Source organism: Protopterus annectens, chromosome 2.part1, assembly GCF_019279795.1.
Source record: "Protopterus annectens isolate FY-2018-M chromosome 2.part1, PAN1.0, whole genome shotgun sequence".
Taxonomy (NCBI): Eukaryota; Metazoa; Chordata; order Ceratodontiformes; family Protopteridae; genus Protopterus; species Protopterus annectens.
The window spans coordinates 1,094,146,832-1,094,168,843 of NC_056729.1; the positions used below are offsets into that span (position 1 = coordinate 1,094,146,832).

Here is a 22,012-nt window from a genome sequence, read left to right on the forward strand (position 1 = left end):
TATATATATATATATATATATATATATATATATGTATATCTGTATCTGCATACATGTGTCTGTGTATATGTATCCTGGGGATGTTGATAGCTTCCATATTGTACATTTCCTATAGGAGCCACACTGTACTGCATGATATGTTACCAATACCGGCCTGACATCTTACAGGTGGGTTGTAGTACTATTTACATGTTGTGCACATTCCATGTCAGGTCCTGCTTATGTGATCTGTAACACTTTACTGTATTGCAGGGTGGATGTGTTTGGTTGTGGTGGGGGGGTATGCCTATTCGTACATGATGTATATCGTTCGGGGCGTCTCAACCCCATTAACGGTGCATGTGGACATATTTGTATTTGTTAATCTACCATTGCTATCTACAGATGTGTGGCTATATATATATATATATATATATATATATATATATATATATATATATCTATATATATATATATATATATATATACATATATATATATATATATATATATATATATATATATATATATATATCTACATCTATTGATATGTTGTATCTTTTTAGATATTACTATATTTACTCACACAAATACATTTGCATGTTGAATACATTCTCTGTACTGTTGAATGACTGGGCTGGTTGATATGTTTTGAATACATCAGGGTTATGTACATCTGACATGGCTTAGTGGTAAATCATTTTGCCTATGGTGTGTGGGGTTCTGTGTTCGAGCCTAGCAGAGGCCATTTATTTGTTGCTGGGCAGAACAAGGGCCGTTTATTTTGTTGATGGGCAGGACAAGGGCCGTTGGATACAGAGTGGTTAAGTTTAGTCAGCTGTTAGCGGGTTTGCGCGGAGGTAAGCACTACTAACCTGCCGTTATATCTGCTTGCAGGTTGTTAGCTTCAGATTTGCTTAACCGGTGTAGTCATTGCTTACTGCCACACAAACAGGCTGAAGCCCGCTTTAGTGGGTTTTGCTACAAAACTATTGGTTATAATGTGATTTGCCATGTGAAGTAGACTGTGCTACAGTGGGACTCGAACCGGGAATGCCTGTTCATTAGGTGGATGCTCTGCCCACTACACTATTGCTGTGCTGCATTATTTGCATATTTGTTCCATAATGTCATACCCATGGTTCCTTCCCCTGCCCCTGAGCTCCATGTACACAGCAACCATCCATTCTCCAGCTGCTAGCCCAGCCATACCACAGCTCCACATCTTGCCCTCTTTGCTTGTCTCGGTACTCATTCAGTATACTGTCCCGGCCCAAGCTTCTTCAGGTTCTTCATCCATTTAGTCCATGTACGTGCTAGTCTTGCCTTGATCGTCTTCCGCTTAAGGTGTAAACATCGATGCGACTCACAATTTTTGGTTTGTCCCACCAGGGACAGACCTGTTTTTGTGTCAAGATTAGACTTAGCTGGTCTACACTGTTTCTCCTACTGGTAGCATCCTGCCAGGGGTTTGAGAAGAAGTGGTTTGCTCACACACCTGGCCTGTCTCATCTCCTAGTTCCGCGGAACCGACGTCACAGGTTTGACATACTGTACATGAAGCATGGCCACACACCCCCTCAACGTGCACCGCTGTTTATTATTCTCTTACATATTATGCCAGAATACTGTTCTCACAGTATGATTGGACAGGCACTGCTTTAATGATACACATAGACTGCTCAAAATACTGTATTTGAGCAATGTACACATGGCTGCTCATATTAATCTACATAATCACATGCATTTCCTATACTATTGAATAACTGTGCTGGATGATATGTTTGTGATAACAGCAGCTGTATGTGTATCTGCCATGGCTTAGTGGTAACTCACTTTGACCGGGGGTTGCAGCTTTGGAGTGTAGATTATTTTATTGCTGGGCAGGATGAGAGCTGTTGGCTACAGATTGACTAAGGTACATTTGGGCACTTGTAATTGGGTTTGCGCTGGTTTGTGCTAGGGTAAGCAATGCTAACCTCCGGTTACAGCATCTTACACTGAGTTAGCTTGTACATTGCTTAACCAGTGTAGGCATTGCTTACTGCCACGCAAACAGGCTTAAACCTGCTTACTGCTGCTTAAAAGTGCTTACTCCCACTTACCCCCGCGCTACTTTACTTATTAATTTTACATTTGTTGACCAGGAAAATCTGACTGGATGCTTGTCCATTTTCAGCAGAGGCCCGGGGAGGCAAGCTCCACAGTAAACCTCAGCTAATCATTACATGTAATACAGTGGTTTTCACATTCATAGAGAGTAACAGACGTAACATAGCTAAGTAACATATTATTCATGCTTAGTTTACATTAACATGTAGGTATTATTCATGCTTAGTTCCAGTTTACATCTCAGGTATGAGTGTTGATAAAGGTCAGTTTAAGGTGTAGTTAGATTCCAGTGTATCAGTTCTGGATGGGATACACGCAGGTATGCAGGTTAAGATTTAGTTATTCCATACCTGTGTGGTAGAGTAGAAGAGAATAGTGAAGGAGTAGGTAGGTAGGTAGAGGGGGAGACATTGTAACTGTATAGTAGGTTGTGGGAATAATTGGTAGGGGAGCCATAGGGAAGGTTTAAAGGATGTTGGGGTATGTATGCGAGGCAGGACAAGAGGTGTTAGTTGCAGTAGTTGATGTAGAGGTACAGAGTGTACGGTGCGGGGGGGGGGATTTAGCCAGGTGGTGAGCATGTGCTGATACAAGTGTGCATGAGGTGTTCTTGCAAGTTTTTTTAAATGTGTTCTTTCAGAGAGCTGAGGTAATAGATGCGGGTAGGGAGTTCCATATTCTGCCAATATTGTTGGTGAAGAGGGTGTCACCTCATTGTAACTTTAAACTTTAAAAGAAAAGAAAAAGGGGTTGATAGGTAAGTGGCATTAAAGGGGCACAAAGAGGGATAGGGGACATAGCCATGGATGTGCAGGAAGGCTGAAGGGAAGGTCCACAGATGGCCATTTCTTCTACAGCGACAGTTGTGCATATACACTGAATTTGGAGGTAGATTTGGATACTCACATCCCTGGGTGGGGGTGAGGACAACAATAATAAGTTGTGATGCCAAGTAGAACGGCTTACATGCCTACAGTGGGGAGCTGCAACCATGTGTTCTTTGGTGTTATTTAGTGGGTTTTGCAACAACAAAATTGTTTATAACGTGCTTTGCCATCTAAAATTGAATGTGCTGCAGTGGGACTCATGCCTAGAATGCCTGCTCATTAGGCAACTGCTCTGCCCAGTTCACACTATTGCTTACCTCTATGAGGCGGTCCGATTAAAACCCCGGCATGCCTCAACCCATAATTTCATACCCATTGCCCCCCCCCCACCTGCTCCCCCTCTGCAGCAATCATCCTTTCTCTGGGTGCAGGTTGGGTCTGGCCACATCACTACGCACTGCCCACTCTCCACTTTTCGGGACCCCTCATGTATGTTGCCTTGACCCATGGATCATCAGGCTTTCCCAACCTTGTAGTCTGAGAACATACTTGCCCTGCAGTGACGGATCTGTATAATGCCTGGAATTCGAGTATCCTGAATATTTTTGGGTTGTCCCACAAGGGACGTTCCTGTCTTTGTTTCTAGATTAGACTAAGCGGGTCCACAATATTTCTCCAACTGGTAGTATCCTGCCTGTGGTTTGGGAAGCATTGATTTGTTTACTTTGTTTGTGTGCTTGTTTGTATGTTTCACCTGTTTGGCTGTGGGGGGGGGTATTAGTACGTGTAACACGTATGTTGATTGGGACCCCTCACCCCCATTGGCGGTGCCTGTGGTCATATATGTCATTCTTATATACTGTCTCATATCATAGATATATACCTGTGTATGCACACACACACACACACACACACACACACACACACACACACACAAACACACATATATATATATATATTTTATATATATATATATATATATATATATATATATATAAGTGTGTGTGTGTATATATATCTATATCTATATATATATATATATATATATATCTATATATATATATATATATATATATATATATATATATATATATATATCTAATGACATATAGGTGTATGGATGTCTGCATATGTATATATGTATAAATATGTAAAATAGGGAGAGAGGTATATATCTATTTAGGTATATATATATATATATATATATATATATATATATATATATATATATATCTATATATACACACACACATACATACATGTACATATTTAGCTACATGTCCTGTAATGTTGAATGGTATTGCTGGATGCTATGTTTGTGGAAACGTCAGGGTTATGTATATCTGCAGTGGCTTAGTGGTAAATCACATTGCCTATGGTGTGCAGGCTCCTGGGTTCGAGTCTTACAGAGACTGTTTAATTTGTTGCTGGCAAGAACAGGGCCCGGTGAATACGGAGTGGTTAATGCACTTTTACGCAGTTGTCAGCTAGTTTGCGCGACGGTAAGCACTGCTAACGTCTGGTGACATCCGCTTACATATGGTTAGCCTCACTATTGCTTACTCTGTGTATGCATTGCTTCCCATCATGCAAACAGACTTGCACCTGCTTAGCTGTGCTTATTTATCCTTACTACTGCTCTGTTTTCGACAGTCATAGGTGGTAGATTTGGCAAGTGTATGGGGTTATCATTCATTACACTGCTTACTACTCCAGTTCATGCATATATGTTATTTATTAGGTTATACAACAAAATATATTGATCATAACAGTGCTTTGACATGGAAATGGAATGTACTGCGGTGGGACTCGACCCGGGATCGACTGCTTGTGAGGCTAATGCTCTGCCCACTGCAATATTGCTGTACTGCTTTCTTTGCACATATCCTGCTTTTTATCCTACTTTTGCAATTTCAGCTACATTAACCGTAGCTTAACGATGGGCACACCTGTGCACCTACGGTTAGCATTGATCTGTGTTTTAAAGCTGTAGATGGGTTTCTTCTTTTATTTTCTATGTCCTGTTGCTGTTGTACATGTGGGGGGTCTATTGGTGGGGATATGGGGACACCTGTGAGCGATCTTGCTCATTTCTTAACAGCTTCTGCTGTTCGACATTGCAGGGGCGTGTTTATTCTGAGAGCTCTGCTCTCAGACACGCCCCCTGCACTCATACATGCTCTTTGTAAGCTTAGGAGCTTGGCCAGCATGCCTTCATTACTATGCGTGGCACGCTGCCATCCTGCTCCTAAACGGGCACTTCAGTGCAGGACAAAACTAGTCCTGCACAGCAGTTTCGTAAACCTGGGGGTGAGTCCTGAAATACTGAAGTGCCAGTGGCAGCCTAACTCCTGAAGACAAAGTCAGAGCTGTATTGCTTAGTGAAGGTGTGAACTGGCAACCAAGTGGCCATTTTTGAAGCAAGCATTAAAAGCACCCATGTCTCTGATGGATTAACGTTTGACTGTAACATTTTCCAATTAGTCTGTCTATATTATACAAGAGCAGAAATACAGCTGAGGAAAACAACACACCATAACCGGTCTATAAAATGGAAAGTATTTAATAAAATGATAAGTGCTTTCACAATGTTTGATATATATTAGATGTGTCTCAGTTTAAGTGTGATCTGAAGATGCAGTTTCATTGCGAAGGCACTTTTCATTTTATTAAATACTTTCCTACGTTTTATACACTAATCCTGGTGTGTTGTTTTCCTCAGTTGTGTTTCTGCTCTTGTACAATAAAAAGACTTGTTTTACTTTTTCTTGATTCAGTACAGAGCAGTTAATTTCCAAGATTTTTTTGTGATTTCTGAAGATGGTGTATTTTCCAATTAGTGTTGAGCCACCTGATAGCAAATGTCAGTGCATCTGGCAGTGTACTTGAAAGGATTTGTGTGATAAATGCCAGTCTTCCATTTCCCAGACCAATAGAAATTAAATTTTAAAAACGGTCTTATTTTGCTACTACTTGCTTCAGTATAAGTGATTTGCATTGCATGCTAGCATACTAAAATATCCAGTCAGACCTGTGTGTGTTTTATATGTCTGTAAACTAATGCAGATTTTGAATACATTATAAAAAAGTTGGGTTTACTTCAGAATATCGAAACCCCACTTACTCAAAACACAAATCATTGAGAAGACAACAGCGAAACGGTACTTCATATACTCCTCACTTCATCTACAGGTTACCGAGAAAAAGAAGGTAGTTGGCCAACAGCCATAAGTTTGCTCCTTTGTCTACTGTGGTGCGATCTCGGAGTTGGTATATTTAGTTAGGGAGGGTGTGGGGGGTATAGCCCCTCACTTATGTGGGTTCGTAGTGTTTTGCTGTGGTTTGCTTTCGGCCGACTGCCTTCTTTACCTGGGTAACCTGTCAATGATGTATGGAGCTGATGAAGTGCCATTTCATTGTTGTCATCTCGATGATCTGTGTTTTGAGTAAGTGGGTTTTAAATACTTTGATGTAAACCCCCCCACAATTTTGCATATGGACATGTATCTTTCAATTACTGATAAAATAAATATAGCTGCTTCCTAAATTTATAAATTTATGCTGTCATATTATCTGTATTTGATACTAATGCAGATTTTAGATAGCAGTGATGTATAATATTTAGTCTGTTACTGGATAATATATGATTTTTGATTATATTACTATATGTCCATGTCACAAAACAGATTATATTATTCCACCTTCCAGTTGAGTAAATCTTTATACAGAGGATCTGCATTTTACTTGATATTTTTTCTGAATAATAATTGCTTTCTATCTGTAGGAACGCTGGCAGAAGGCTGACTTGGAAAAGAACGTGTTTCTGGATGGCTTTGTGGCATTTGGAGGTGGGAGGTACCAGTGTCCTGGAAGGTACATTTTCTGACCTTATCAATTAGTTTTTATAAATAAAAAATAATGATGTTACATTGAGAAAAATGTCTTTTTGCCAGGTTCCTAAGGCAACTGTTCCCATTTCCCTTTTAAACTTTATTAGAAATTCAAATAAAGAAGCACACAATGAATTTAATATTTCAACATAAAGCATGTACTATACATTTATTATTTATTCTTTAAATATGTGAACTCTAGAAATCAGTCTACAAGTGGACACACAACCTTACATTCCAGAGCACTTGAAAATCAAATTAAAAATAAACAAGACAAGCAAATGTATTTTGTGAACAATAAAGACTATTAAAGTGGTACAAACAACATTATAAGTAAAGTCTTCTTTACTGTGATAACAGTTTGTGCCTTCAAAATCTTTATACAAATATTGTAATATACGATACTGCACACAAATCTATAATGATATTTTCTCATAAAATTTTCAGATTATCAATTCTTGGAAACTGTACAACCTAAACATGTATTGCCAAAACTTTTTTTTTAGCCATACATAAATTTCACATGAGGGCAAGTAATTTTTCTGTGATTGCATGTTTATTGAGATATTTACAGAAATATAAAAAAAATTTCTCAGTCCTATGATTAACAATATAAACGACCCTGAATATCTCTTGAGATATGCAAATTACATTGCAAATGTCAGTTTTCTTCAACATTATCTACGGTTTCATCTGATCCCATGCAACAGTTTTCAAGTCACTTGATTTTGGAAATATTCAGTACATAAAGAAGTATAGCATGTCTTCATAATTACTAGCACATGACTAGCAATACATTCAGTACAATGTACTGTAAGTGCAGATTAACAATGTATTTTCTGTCTCTCACCATAGCACTTCACACAGTGCTTCTCACTAGCATATGGGTCTCTCGTGTATGAAAATATGAGTGATAATTTGAAAATGTTAATATGAAACTATAAAAAAGTATGTGACAAAGTGATTTTTTTCCAACTGGTGGACATCCTAGATTAATAATCTTTCAGTCAGTTTGTTACTTACACCTTACCTTTTGTAATACTCATTATTACTGTTATTAACTTGTAATCCATCCATTCTTCTGTAACCTGTTTTTTCCCCATTTTTTGCACTTGTGGTTTGGTAAGTCACTTAAAGTCACTTAAAGACTCCAGTCTCCAAAACTGTCAGGACACTATATACTACAGGTATTGGTACTATCTGGAAGTTTGCAAATAAACAGAGTGTATTAAAATAAAGTAATAGGTGCATAATTCTGTCTGATCCAAACAAACCATCTGCACTATATACAAATATGTTGTTTCTTTCTGAAAGAAAAAAAGGTGAAAAAGAAAAAAAGAAGGGAATGACTTTATAATAAGAAGATGACTTTATAATATTAATATAAAAATCACATTGTGAAGTAGTCCAGAGTATTCAGATGTCCATATGTTGTCACATAGAAATATAATTGTATTCCTCTGTCAATGCAGACAATTTAAACCAAAACTTGTAATTAATAGAATATTGTTTAGATCTTCAACATAATTTGTATTTAAAAAAATTAAAAGGGATGTATAATGGATCTCTTTAAATGTTGGCTATTTTTATACAACTGGGAAACACTGAATCAGAAGTGCTGTTTTAATAAAATAAGGAACTGGAGCATTAAATATAGCTAGATGCTTTGATAATTGAAATTTACTTGACAATTAAGCTAGAGCAAATAATTTAACTCTTATGCAGAACTATTTGAAACGAAAACCTCTGTTAATACTGTACAATCATAAAAGATATAATACCAATGAGTTCTAGTTGTCACATTATATCTCTAGAAACTATTATTGTCCTTATTATTTATTTTCCCAATTCTGTAAGGAGCAAGAAATGATCTGTGTATAAATCTCCAAGTTATGTCTCTTCAAATATGTCTTTTTTAGCTGAAACTGAAATAATAATCTTAACCATTTTAGTAAGAATCTGGAAATTGAATTGATCTGTGTAATTTCAATAAGCATGTGGTATAACTGATTACTGTAACATAGAGAAGGTAGATTTAGATGTGACATTAGTCACTAATACAAATTTTATATAATTTAATGATACTGGATACATCTTTATCAGTTTGTCATGTTTTTACTTTTGAGTGTATAAACTGCCAAATGCTTTAAATAAATAATCAGTTATGCAGATCTAACTCATTTTATGTTCAGTATCCAATGGTGACTAAGTAATAGTTCCTTTGAAACAATTAAACTAATAACATTAACAATTTAGTCTTGGATTCAACATTTCCTTTACACTAGAGCCTTCATTAAAACCTGGCCTAAGGACTTTAAAGATACAGTGAAAATTTACTTTTTAATATTTGACAGTTGTGCACAAAATACTCAATGTATGTATTTTGAATGATGTTTTTACCACATTTCACCCCAGTGTCTAATGATCATCAGCTCCCTGTTCAAGCATGTCATCCCACTCATTCATTACTGGGATGAGGTTTGATTAGGAAGGACCATCATTAAAGCAGCCGTGAGGATTGACACAGGATTTTGTGCCTTTAAACCTTAGCCTCCACAACTTGCACCCAGGGAGAGTCTGTTGGTTGGACATGCATTGAGCATAAGCATTGAGCATCAGCACTGCACATCTCCACACTTCCATAATGAGCTGGCATAAGCAGGATGCCCCCCACATACACACAGACACACAGAAAAGGCACCATCTAGCAGTTTCCCCAGTCTCCTCCGAGAACAGTAAGCCAACACACATGTGCCTCCATGCACATGCTCTCCCTTTCTTTCCCCAGGATGGGCACATCCATCCTCCCTGCTTGTGCCATTAAGCACTCAAACCAGTAGTTAAACTCATGTGGCCTGGAACATTGTCAGTGATGTGTTACTCTATAGTACAAGTACAGGCTTTATATTTTGAATTATAGGGGGGATATACATTATGTATAATTATTTAACATTCACCACATTTAATTATTTTAATAAGATCTAAAGATTATTTTACAATTTGACATGTATCATTAGATATAAATTTCTTTCTTTCTTTCCATTTTGAATAACTGCTTTGAATATGGATGCCAGATATAAGATTTGATAGATGAATATAATAAGTTTTATATATATATATATATATATATATATATATGAGGGAATCTTAATACTCTATATTCTAATATGACTATTAAGAGCAGTTCTCGTTTTATCTGAATACTAAAGAAAAAGTCAAAATATTATCAAAACAGAAAAAAACAATCGTGAATAAGAAAAATAAATAAAAAATGACTAGAACACAATCTCCAAACTTTAATAAAAATGAAACATCCACTAAGCACTTCATCTATTACAAGACTTCCTCAGACTCTGAAGAAGTCTTGTAATAGACAAAAGTACTTACTGGATTTTTTCTTTTTATTAAAGTTTGGAGGTTGTGTTCAAGTCATGTTTTATTTACTTAAAAGGTCAAAATATTTTATTTAGTTCTTTATTATGGATTTTACTTTGCAATAAACTACTTTGAATTACATATAGGTTCATAGATTAGTACTAAGCTAACTGCCCTTGCGAGCCATTTTAAGCCTAGCCAATTATCCCTTGTGAGATTCAAACCCTGCACCTTGTGTTTGTAAGGCAAACACCTTAACCATTAGGCCACTCTCCCAACCCTATAAATCTTTTCTTAATATAATTTAGTCACATTCAGTCTATTGTCAAATGTAAAATATGATTTATTCTAGTTTAAGATTGCCTTCTTAAATAATGCCATAATGTATTTGAATAATATCTTCTACATTATTAAATAATGTGATTCCTAAATATTTACTGTTTTACTATCCCTTTTCTAGTTATAATTTTTTATCATAAATTGATCTAAACATTATTAATAGCATACTGTCTTCCCATTAAATTTAAGCTGAGGAATTTTAAGTTATAATTTATTGAATAATGGATGAATTAATTTTAGTTTTTTTAAAAAGTGATCCACAAACAATAGAATTTTAGAATGACAATTATTTTAAAAACCTTGATTATTCATTTTATCTTGTAGAACTTGCTAATGGTTCCATGCCTACTGGAAATTAAAAAAATGTGAAAGGTGACAATTCTGTTCCATTTGCTATTTATATTGCTTGCAAAATTGAATTAATATACCGCATTGTATGAACTTTATGTAGGTATTCAGGTAACCAAATATCTCTACAACTCAATCTAAATAATGTCACATTAATGAATCAAAGGCTTTCTGATTGTCTGAATTTATAACCATTAAGCATAATGTATTAGTATTTGCATAGTCAAATTACATTATTCTTTTACTATTATTTTGCATTTGTCTTATGATTATAAATCATATTTAGACTTTATCAAATTTGCTAATATTAATTTTAAACTTCTGGATAAAAATGAAATAACGTAAATTTGCATTAAATACTATTGGTCTATAATAGCATATTTGTGTATCTTGTTGCTTTAATATTGAATTTGTTAACATACAAGGGGCAATGTTATCATTTTGTACCTTAGTAAAGACTTTTTTTAAGGAATGGATAAACATTTGAGGAAAAATATAAATCTCAGCAGTTATTCAAGCTATTTCTTTGGCTTTCTTTCCATTAACTTTTCAATCTATGCATTTATTACTAAATTAGTTATATATTTAATATTGCTAATTTACTTTTGGTATTCTTATTTTAAAAGAAATATAAAGGTTTTCTGCCCCAAACCTTTTTTCCTGCATTGTTAAAGTTTTCATAGTATCTGTTGAATGGTGATAAATTATTCTGAAGGTTTGTTACTTTTCTATCACTTCCTGAAAACTGAATAGATTTTATTAGATTCAGTCTAGAAAAATCCTGGATCTAGTTGTTAATCTGTCTAGGCTTTTATGACATATGGAGTATGAGCAGTTTTGCCATTCTTTTTCTTGAGCAATTGCTGCTTTATGATTTAGTAGTAACTTTTATTTAATGCCTTAGCTAAATCTTAAAGCCCCTTTTGTACTTTTAGTTTAGCAATATGTAGATCTCCTTGTATTTTAATGAAAACGTTTTATGTTATTTCACTTTTATGACAGGAAGAAGCATTTTTACAATATAGCTATGATTAGGGAGTCCCATAAATACTTTTATATTATCATTAATTAAACTGTATTTTCTCTGTCTCTATTTTACCAGTCTGTATATTTTTAGAAGTTATTATATAACTAGTGTTAATCTGTTATATTACTGTAATTGTAAGATCATTATGGTCAGATAATGATCTTACAATTATTATTTATTTTGTTTTCATTTTATTTCATTTTATTTTATTTTACCTTTGTTTACTAGGGTAGTCTGAGTAGGTTTGCTATGATCCCCTTTTCACTGGATAACTGCGGAGAAAAGCTCTATGTGTTTTAGACAATATATAAGGCATTTATGAAAGTATAAACAAAATTGGAGAATTATATCCAGTCAGAGATTGATTTGTTTTTGCTTAATCTATTTTATGCACAGACATTATATACAGACCAAGAATCCACCTCTAGTATAATCATCCCTTACATATAAGGAGGTATTTATACAGAAAAACAACTTATGAGCAGCAATGAGTTTATTTAATGGGAAACCTTTACTCTTAGTATAGGTCCCTAATGTAGTAAAACCATTTTGTTTATGAAAAAATCCTTCTAAGATAAAGAAAAATGCCAAGAATGAGAGTAGAGGAAATTATTGCAATGCAAATTCCGAAGTGAGAATATGAGTACAGTCAGGATTTGTTCTAGAGATGAGAAGAGATTAAATATATTGACATTATGGCTGTCAGCATGGTGAGATTTAAGAGTAGATCCATTTTTATCTCAGGTGACATTTTCATTGTTTTTTGAAGGAATTCAGATTTTGGTTGAAGGATGGCATTCCACAGTTTTGAAATTTTGTTTGCGTATAAAGAGTCCCGGGCAGAATTATAAGATTTCATTATGGCAAGCAGAGATGTGCCTTTTGAGCTTAGTCATCTTTCAGGTGAATAGAGTTTTATGATTTTTTTATGACTGTTCAGTTGTCTGGCTTATACAAGATTTTGTGTACAGTAGCAAGTTGTGAATATGATAGGTACTGAAGTCGTTCAAGTCAGTTAAGTTCCCTACATGCTAGATAGTGGTGTGACCAGTAGTCATGTTTTGTAGCAAATCTGACAGTTTCGTTATAACACTATTCTAGTTTTGCCAGGGATGTGGTGTGCAGGTTGCTGGAAATGGGTAAAGCATGTAGTAGAGAAGGTAGTAAACGGATGATATACATTTTCTGACTTCATCATAAAGGAATCATTTTACTCTGTATAAAGAGCCTAGTTTCTGTTGTGCTTTCTTTATGGCTTGGCTAACGAGGTGATCAAATTTCATCTGGTCATCACTGATGACATCTAGGAGGTTAGCGTGGTGAACTTGTTTGCTCCTAGTGTTCTTAGCAAAGATGATGGTAAAAGATATATTTTGGTTTGAGAGAGGTTTGGGAGTAAATAATACTAATTTTGTTTTATTGGGATTTAGTAGGAGTTGCAGTTTGTTTAGTCGAAATTCAATAGTGGAGAATGCATGCTGGGTTATGTACTGATGTTCTGTTAGTGTTTTTGGTGAGCAGCTCAGGGAACAGTCACCAGCATATTGCATGATAGTGGCTTGTTTGCTGACATTATAAAGATAATAAATAAAGATGTTAAAGAGCAGGAGGACCTAAATAGAACAGAACTGAATAGGTTTTATTAGATGCAGTCTAGAAAAATCCTGAATCTAGTTGTTAATCTGTCTAGGCTTTTATGACGTATGGAGTATGAGCAGTTTTGCCATTCTTTTTCTTAAGCTACTGCTGCTTTATGATTTAGTAGTAACTTTTATTTAATGCCTTAGCTACATCTTAAAGTCCCTTTTGTACTTTTAGTTTAGCAATATGTAGATCTCCTTGTATTTTAATGAAAAAATGTTATGTTATTTCACTTTTAGAAGCATTTTTACCATACAGTTATGACTGGAGAGTCCCGTAAATACTTTTATATTATCATTAATTAAACTGTATTTTTCTGTGTCTCTATTTCACCAGTCTTTATATTTTTAGATGTTATTATATAACACTGAGTTATATTAACTAGTGTTAATCTGTTATATTACTGTAATTGTAAGATCATTCTGGTTAGCTAGGGAGAAATAAATCACTTTAGCAGATTCATTTTTAGAACTTAAACCAATAGAGATGTAAATTGTGGAAATATGTGTTTGGGTGCCCAAAACATTTGATTGGTGTAAAAAAAAAGTCAGGATCAGTTTAAGCATTTATTTGTTTTAATTTTAGAATATTGATCTAAATTCTTAATGCTTTATTTATTTTGTTTTTATTTTATTTCATTTTATTTTATTTTACCTTTGTTTACTAGGGTAGTCTGAGTAGGTTTGCTATGATCCCCTTTTCACTGGATAACCACGGAGAAAAGTTCTATACATTTTAGGCAATATATAAGACATTCATGAAAGCATAAACAAAAATTGGAGAATTATATTCAGTGAGAGACTGCTTTGTTTTTGCTTAATCTATTTTATGCACAGACATTATATACATACCAAAAATCCACCTCTAGTATATGCATCCCTTACATATAAGGAGGTATTTATACAGAGAAACAACTTATAAGCAGCAATGAGTTTATTTAATGGGAAACTTGTACTCTTAGTATAGGTCCCTAATGTAGTAAAATCATTTTTTGTGAAAAAAATCCTTCTAAGATAAAGAAAAATTCCAAGAGTGAGAGTAGAGGAAATTATTGTAATGCAAATTCAGAAGTGAGAAAATGAGTACAGTCAGGATTTGTTCTAGAGATGAGAAGAGATTAAATATATTGACATTGTGGCTGTCAGCATGGTGAGATGTAGGAGTAGATCCATTTTTATCTCAGGTGACCTTTTCATTGTTTTTTGAAAGAATTCAGATTTTAGTTGAAGGATGGAGTTCCACAATTTTAAAATTTTGTTTGAGTATAAATAGTCCCCTGCAGAATTATAAGACTTCATTATGGCAAGCAGAGATGTGCCTTTTGAACTTAGTCATCTTTCAGGTGAATAGTTTTATGATTTTTTATGACTGGTCAGTTGTCTGGCTTATACAAGATTTTGTGTACAGTAGCAAGTTGTGATAAAGATAGGTACTGAGGTAGTTCAAGTCAGTTAAGTTCCCTACATGCTAGACAGTGGTGTGACCAGTAGTCATGTTTTTTAGCTAATCTGGCAGTTTTGTTATAACACTATTCTAGTTTTGCCAGGGATGTGGTGTGCTGGTTCATGAAAATGGGTAAAGCATATAATAGAGAAAGTAGTAAGTAAGCGGATGCTATACTTTTTCTGACTTCATCAGTATAAAGAGTCTAGTTTCTGTTGTGTTTTCTTTATGGCTTGGCTAATGAGGTGATCAAATTTCATCTGGTCATCACTGATGACATCTAGGAGGTTAGCGTGGTGAACTTGTTTGCTCCTAGTGTTCTTAGCAAAGATGATGGTAAAAGATATATTTTGGTTTGAGAGAGGTTTGGGGCTAAATAATAATGATTTTGTTTTATTGGGATTTAGTAGGAGTTGCAGTTTGTTTAGCCAAAATTCAATAGTGGAGAATCCATGCTGGGTTATGTACTGATGTTCTGTTCGTATTTTTGCTGAGTAGATCAGGGTACGGTCACCAGCATATTGCACTATAGTGGCTTGTTTGCTGACAGTATAAAGATAATAGATAAAGAGGTTAAAGAGCAGGAGGACCTAATATAGGACCTTGTGGGAATCTAATTTTTAGTGTGAGGAAAGTAGAGGTGTCATGTTTCCATTTGATTGCCTGTCCCCTGTTGGATATTTACTATGGAACCAGTGGTAAGAGATATTGGTATTAGAGAGTTGGTGCAAGAGTCTTTCATGTGATATGGTAACAAGGGCTTTAGGTAAGTCTAATAAAAGTGTAGAAATTATATTACCTTCATTTCTTTGTGTTTATTTTTATGTGATTTGTTAGCAAGGGCTTTAGATAAGTCTAATAAAAGTGTACACATTATATTACCTTTATTTCTTTGTGTTTACAGTAGAATTAAATTGAAGGAGAGCAGTGACAGTGCATGGTGAGGCCTAAAGCCATGCTGGATAGGGGAGAGTAGTTGATTTTCTGATAAGTCGCTGGGAAGCTAAGTATGTATGCATTTCTACAGTATATTGGATATGGGGGATAGAGTGGCTTTTAGCCTACATTTAGAGAGCTCTGCTGAGGTGCATGTTTTGTGCAGGCATAGTATAAAACATTTTTTCCCATATGATGAGACTACATTTTCAGAGATGTGCCAATTTATCAGAATAGAGACAGGATAGGCTATGGCATCAGCTGCCATTTTAAGGTACTCACTTGGGATGATTTAAGGTGCAGGTGTGGTAGGTTTTAGTTTTAGAATTTTTTTGATAGTTGCAGTGTGGACTGGTTGGAAAGAGAAGCGCTTCACCATATCTGGGCATTGTGAAGGAGGTTTGATTTGGTCTAGTGGGTTCCTGACTATATATTTGACTAATTCAATGAATGGTTACTAAATTGGTTGGCTATACAACTGTTTTGTATTTGCAAGTTTGGGATTGGCTGTGTGGCTTGCCTGGTTGTAATAACTTCTTAATGTAGTTCAAGAATGTTTATTATACATTGTTATTGTTTTTGAGTTTTGGATTTCCAAGCGTTGTCTCTCAATCTCATTTTATGCAGAGTATCTGATGTCAACCATGTGTCTGTGTTGGATTTGAATCTCCTAGCTCTGGTAAGAGCTAGTGAGTCAAGTATGTCTATGAAAGTACTGTTGCATACTGTTATGTCTTCATGTTTTGGAAGAGCCCTAAGAGACTCCCAATGATATGCTTTTAGAGTATTAGTAAAGGTCTGTTCTTGAAAGATGTTAATCTTTTTACCTGTTTAGTAGATTTATTTTAGAGATGGTCTTTGAAGTTCTGACAGCATAAATTGGTTGATGGCCACTAAGGCTGTTAGACAAGGTGCCAGAGTAAAAGATTAGGTCTGGGAAAGATGCTAGATTCCAGTGTATGGTAGATTATCTGCCAGTAGCTTTATTACATCTAGCTGGGTAGGTAACTAGTTGCGTAAACGTATAGAGCTGTATAGTGTTAGTTGGATTGTCAGAGTGTATTGTTTGCCATCCTATATTTAGATCACCTAGTATAAGTCATCCCACAAAATCAGGTTATATTTTACCTTTCCAATATATGTATATATATATATATATATATATATATATATATATATATATAGATTCACTTCAGAATGTCAAAGGCTTAAAACTTTGAATTTCATATGGACGAGACCATATGATTGAAGTTTCAAAACTTCGAAATTCTGAAATAAATACAAAAATAAAAACCATGTTCCTCAACATATTTGCAGGGGGGCAACCCTCCTTGGCCCCCCCACATCCCCTGCTATTTAAATATACCAAATCTAAGATCACACTACAGTGAGGAAAGGGGAAAATCTCCCATTCTGTGCTGTATGGAGATCTCCATTCAGAACGTTTGAAGTTTTAAAACTTCGATCATATGGCCTCAGCCATATGAAATTCAAAGTTTTAAACCTTCAACATCCTGAAGGGAATCCAAAAACCTTAACCATTGTGTCCCCCTCCTTTTTACATCTTTGTGAGAGTACGCAGATCAAATTCTGCTAAAGTGCACAAATACTTGGAGTGGTAATAGCTTCACTGTTCCCCTTCAACAGCTCCTTAAAACCAAAAACTATACTGCTAAAGAAGTTTACTACTGACTACATATATTTGTAAAAATCTGAATTAACAAGGGAGACTGAACACTTTAAAAAAATCATCTTAAAAAAAAATAGTGCGTAAACTTTACAGAGCATATGCACCTCCATTTCCTCTATCTAAATGCCCTCCTAAGTACATACTGTGTCAAAATACCATCAAATACTAATGCAAATTTAAAAACTCCCCAACTTCCACAATATTCAGCATGCCAGTGCTAGTCAATAGCTTATTAAGGAAGAATAACAGTGTGCAAACATAGCAGAGCATTTATTACGTGCACCTGTCCATTTTCACACTACTTTGTCCCTTTAACTACTACAAACTTTGTCCTTTTAACTACTATGGACGGACTCCAAGTCAGACTGCCAACCAGTCACGTGTGGAGTCCCACAGGGATCGGTCCTGTGTCCTCTCCTGTTTGGTGTCTACTTTTCAGAAGTCCAGTCCAACATGAAGGGACTCTGGCTGACAAAGTTCGCAGACAATTGCAATTTGGATGCCATTATTAACTCCGCAAGTGATGTTGACATCCTACAGAAAGGCCTCACTAAGACCAGTGACTGGTGTCAGAACCATGGCCTTAAGCTCAATGCCAAAAAATGTGTCGTCATCCCCTTTGGGAAAAACCCAGTTCCCATGAACTACCACATCAATGGTAGTCCACTAAACACAGAAGGTGTTATAAGAGATCTGGGAACACAGGTCGACAACAACCTCTCTTTTGACCATCACACTGCCACTGTGGTCAAAAGGTCCTTCTATGTGGTACATCTCATTACTAAGGGTTTTGCATCCAGGAAGAAAGAGGTCATTGTCTCTCATTAGGCTAGTCGAGTACAATGCACCATTTGGCATGAACCTCACTAAACACTTGCAACAACTGGAGAGGCTGCAAAGGTACCTCACAAAGAGGATCATAGGCTTTAAACACTTGTCCTGTATGGACAGACTCAAAAAAACTCCCAACTGTTCTCTGTCTCATATCACTGCATGATCTCTGCTTGACTTATAAAGCCATGTCTGACCCAGCTCTGTTAGAAATGCTACATCTAAAGAAATCCCAATCCCTCCGTACTACATGCTCCAGAGATCTCAACCTCATTACCACAATTAACAGAACATGCTGGGAGGACAAGTTCATAACCCAGAGACTGCCCATGCTATGGAATAGACTTCCCATACATGTTAAACAGAGCACCTCACTGGCCCTCTTCAAGAGAAATCTCGATGAGTGGATGGGAAGTAGAAAATTCACCCTGGTGATCACTCAAGTGGCTCTACTCGACAGAGGCACTGGAAAAAGATTGGGTGGCACAATGCCAGGGTAATCCTATGGGCTAGGCTTGTAAAGGCTCCAGGGCCATTAGCCTAGTACACACCTATGAACCTATGAACACATTGGGTGCTAAGGATATGGCTCCATGCTACAGTGACAACCAAATATACCACACAACCCCCCCCCAAAAAAAAAGAAATTTAACTTGCCATCTACTGCAAATACAGGTATACTCAAATTAAACCTACTGTGATTACTACACATGAAAGCAATTGTAATCCAGTATAGTTCAGGGGCAGAGACAGCACCCATCACATATCACCTCTGCATTTCAGGATTTGAGTGGTTAAGGAAAAGCCCAAACCTGAAGGGACCCATTAATATTTTAATTATCAACAGGGGCACTGCACTGGTAAGGTCAGGTCACATATTGGTCACAGCCAGACATACTGCTTCCTCCACAGAGCATTTCAACTCGATTTATTCATTTTAGAATATTAAAATAATCCTCTTCTTTTATGTCCAGTATTTAGAAGATTAATATTTAGATTGGTGTTAATAGTGGTGGTGCTGATTGATGTGTCAAGACTAAATTAAGACTACATTACTCAGTCAGTTTGTTTCCTTGTATAAAATGCACAAATTTTTCTAACTTGTTTTATGGGGAATGCACATGATATAGTATCAGTATGTCTAACTGAAGGTGAACATGGTTTTCTATAACTGAAAGATAGATCCCTTTCTCACAAGCAGTGGAGGAATGTTGCTACTAATTGTGTAGATTTTGACCTAGAGCACTGGTATGTTGACAGGTGTTCTGTATGTTATTGCAGAACAGAATTACTTGTGGAACACTTTGGTTCTGGTTCTGTGAGTTATTCTGGAATAGACTTGCTTGCGGAACAGCTTGGTTCCGGTATTCTGTGTGGTATTTTGGAATAGAATTATAAATCAGCTTGGTTCTGGTATTCTTTGTGCTATTCTGGAACAGAATTGCTTGTTAAACAGCTTGGTTCTTGTATTTGGTGTGCTATTCTGCAATAGAATTACTTGTGGGACAACTTGATTTTGGTATTGTGTGTGTTGTTCTGGAAAAGAATTGCTTTTCTGAAATCATGATTCTGGTATTTTTTTAAGTTATGATTCAGGAATTTGTGGTGTTATTCTGGAATAGAATTGCTTTTCTGACAATGTGATTCTAGTATTCTGTGTGTTATTCTAGAATAGAATGTTTTGTGGGACAGCTTGCTTCTAGTATTCTGTGTGCTATTCTGGAATAGAATTACTTGTTGGACATGGTCGTTCTGGTAGTCTGTGTTATTCAGGAATATAATTATTTATGGGGCAGCTTGGATCTGGTATTCTGTGTATTATTCTGGAATAGAATTTCTTGTAGGACAGCTTGGGCTGGTATTCTGTGTGTAATTCTGGAATAAAATTACTTGTGGGAGAGCTTGGTTGGACTATTGAAGAAAGGTATTTAATTAAACCATATCTCACTGACGCCACAAGACAACCAATTGCAAAAACTCATCTCCTCTCTACTCTTCTCTATACTTCTGTCACTTTCACCAATCTGAAAAAACTGATCTAGTAAGACTAGAAGCCTGCTGTAATAAAACTGCCAAATTTGCCACTAACTCCCCATATAGATCCCATCATTGTATTGTGTTATGCCAACTAAACGGGCTTGAATTACCCAACCTCCTAAAATTTACTCATCTAAAAATAGCTCATGGTATAATATATCAACCAGATAAATGTCCAGCACTCTGTAACCTACTTCAACCATAAATTAACAAAAGACAACTGAGATCCTCCAACAAAAGTCTATTACAAGTCACAAAAGCAAACAACTACTGTGGAGATTCTCTCTACTCCAATCAAATATCAAGAACCTGGAACTTAACTCCCCAAGAATATTGTAACCAACACTAAGCCTGCACAATTCAAAACACTCCTCAAATCACACCTATCTAATTCTTGGCTATGCACCTGTTTAACTCCTGGCTAAGCAATCTCCCACTTTACAAGGCCTTAACCCATCTACATAGACACTAAACAGTACACATGAATGAAATTTTGTAAATGCTGCTTTGTAAATAATGACCCTTCATCTTCTAGTCTCAACTACCCAAGCACAAATGAACCTTCATCTTCTCTTTTCAACTACCTGAGCATTTGCTGTGAATGTTTTGTTGAATAACTTAATTTCTTTTTAAATTGGTAACAACTGTAAAAACTTGTGTTGATATATATATATATATATATATATACACACACACACACACACACACACACACACACACACACACACACACACACACACACACACACACATACATATACATTCTGTTATTGTTATCAACTTATTGACTTAATTTTCTATATATGTTTTTTGCTATGTATGTTTTGTATTCTTTGTAACCTCTGGGGCTTCCCCCCATTGCCTCTGTTAAAAATGGGCACTTGCCCAGTCAGACTATCCCGGTAAACAAACATCACATAAATAAATAAATACTTTTGGTACTACAAGTAAAAATACAGGAAGACAGACATTGAAAGTCCGTAGCAGTGTTTGACTTCCAGGGGAGATTGCATGGGACATGAATGGAAAGATTATCAAATTTCTTTTTCCTTTTTACTACCAGTTTTCTGTCTCCTACCCAGGCATAGCCAAGCAAAATATGTAGCGTAAATCACTCTTAGTTAGATGTGTTAGGACCAGATAATCAAGTGAATAAAAAGTAATATGTGGTCTGTAAGGGGATGCAACCAAATACAAGTTAGAGATTTTGTCATAAAGCAGTTATGTTGTGTTATGTATGAGATATATAATTTGATCTTTATGTACAAATGGGGGTTGACTCCAGAATGTAAACAGAGGGAGGAGGGGATTTATTACTCATTATACTGAATCTATGGGAAGCTTATATTGAGGAAATGGTATCTGAATCAGGATACAGTGGTTGTAATGGTACAATATCCTCAATGAATTAAACATACTAATACTGAAATGGAATTCTGTGATGCTGCTGATATTGTTTACAGCCACATTAGTGATAACTCTTTAAATTCTGTCACAGAATGCCTGACATCTGGAATGACTTCCAGAGTTTTCACCCT

At 35.8% G+C, this 22,012-nt stretch overlaps 1 protein-coding gene across 3 annotated transcripts in view; it reads left to right on the forward strand.

Moving 5' to 3' along the window:
• The window catches only part of LOC122794334 (24-hydroxycholesterol 7-alpha-hydroxylase), an 800,221-nt gene that overhangs the window by 520,099 nt on the left and 258,110 nt on the right, over positions 1–22,012 (forward strand). For all 3 annotated transcript variants that reach the window (XM_044062639.1, XM_044062641.1, XM_044062640.1), the window contains exon 10: positions 6,703–6,791. In XM_044062639.1, coding sequence (XP_043918574.1) covers positions 6,703–6,791 — 89 coding nt within the window. The remainder of the gene's footprint in view (positions 1–6,702; positions 6,792–22,012) is intronic.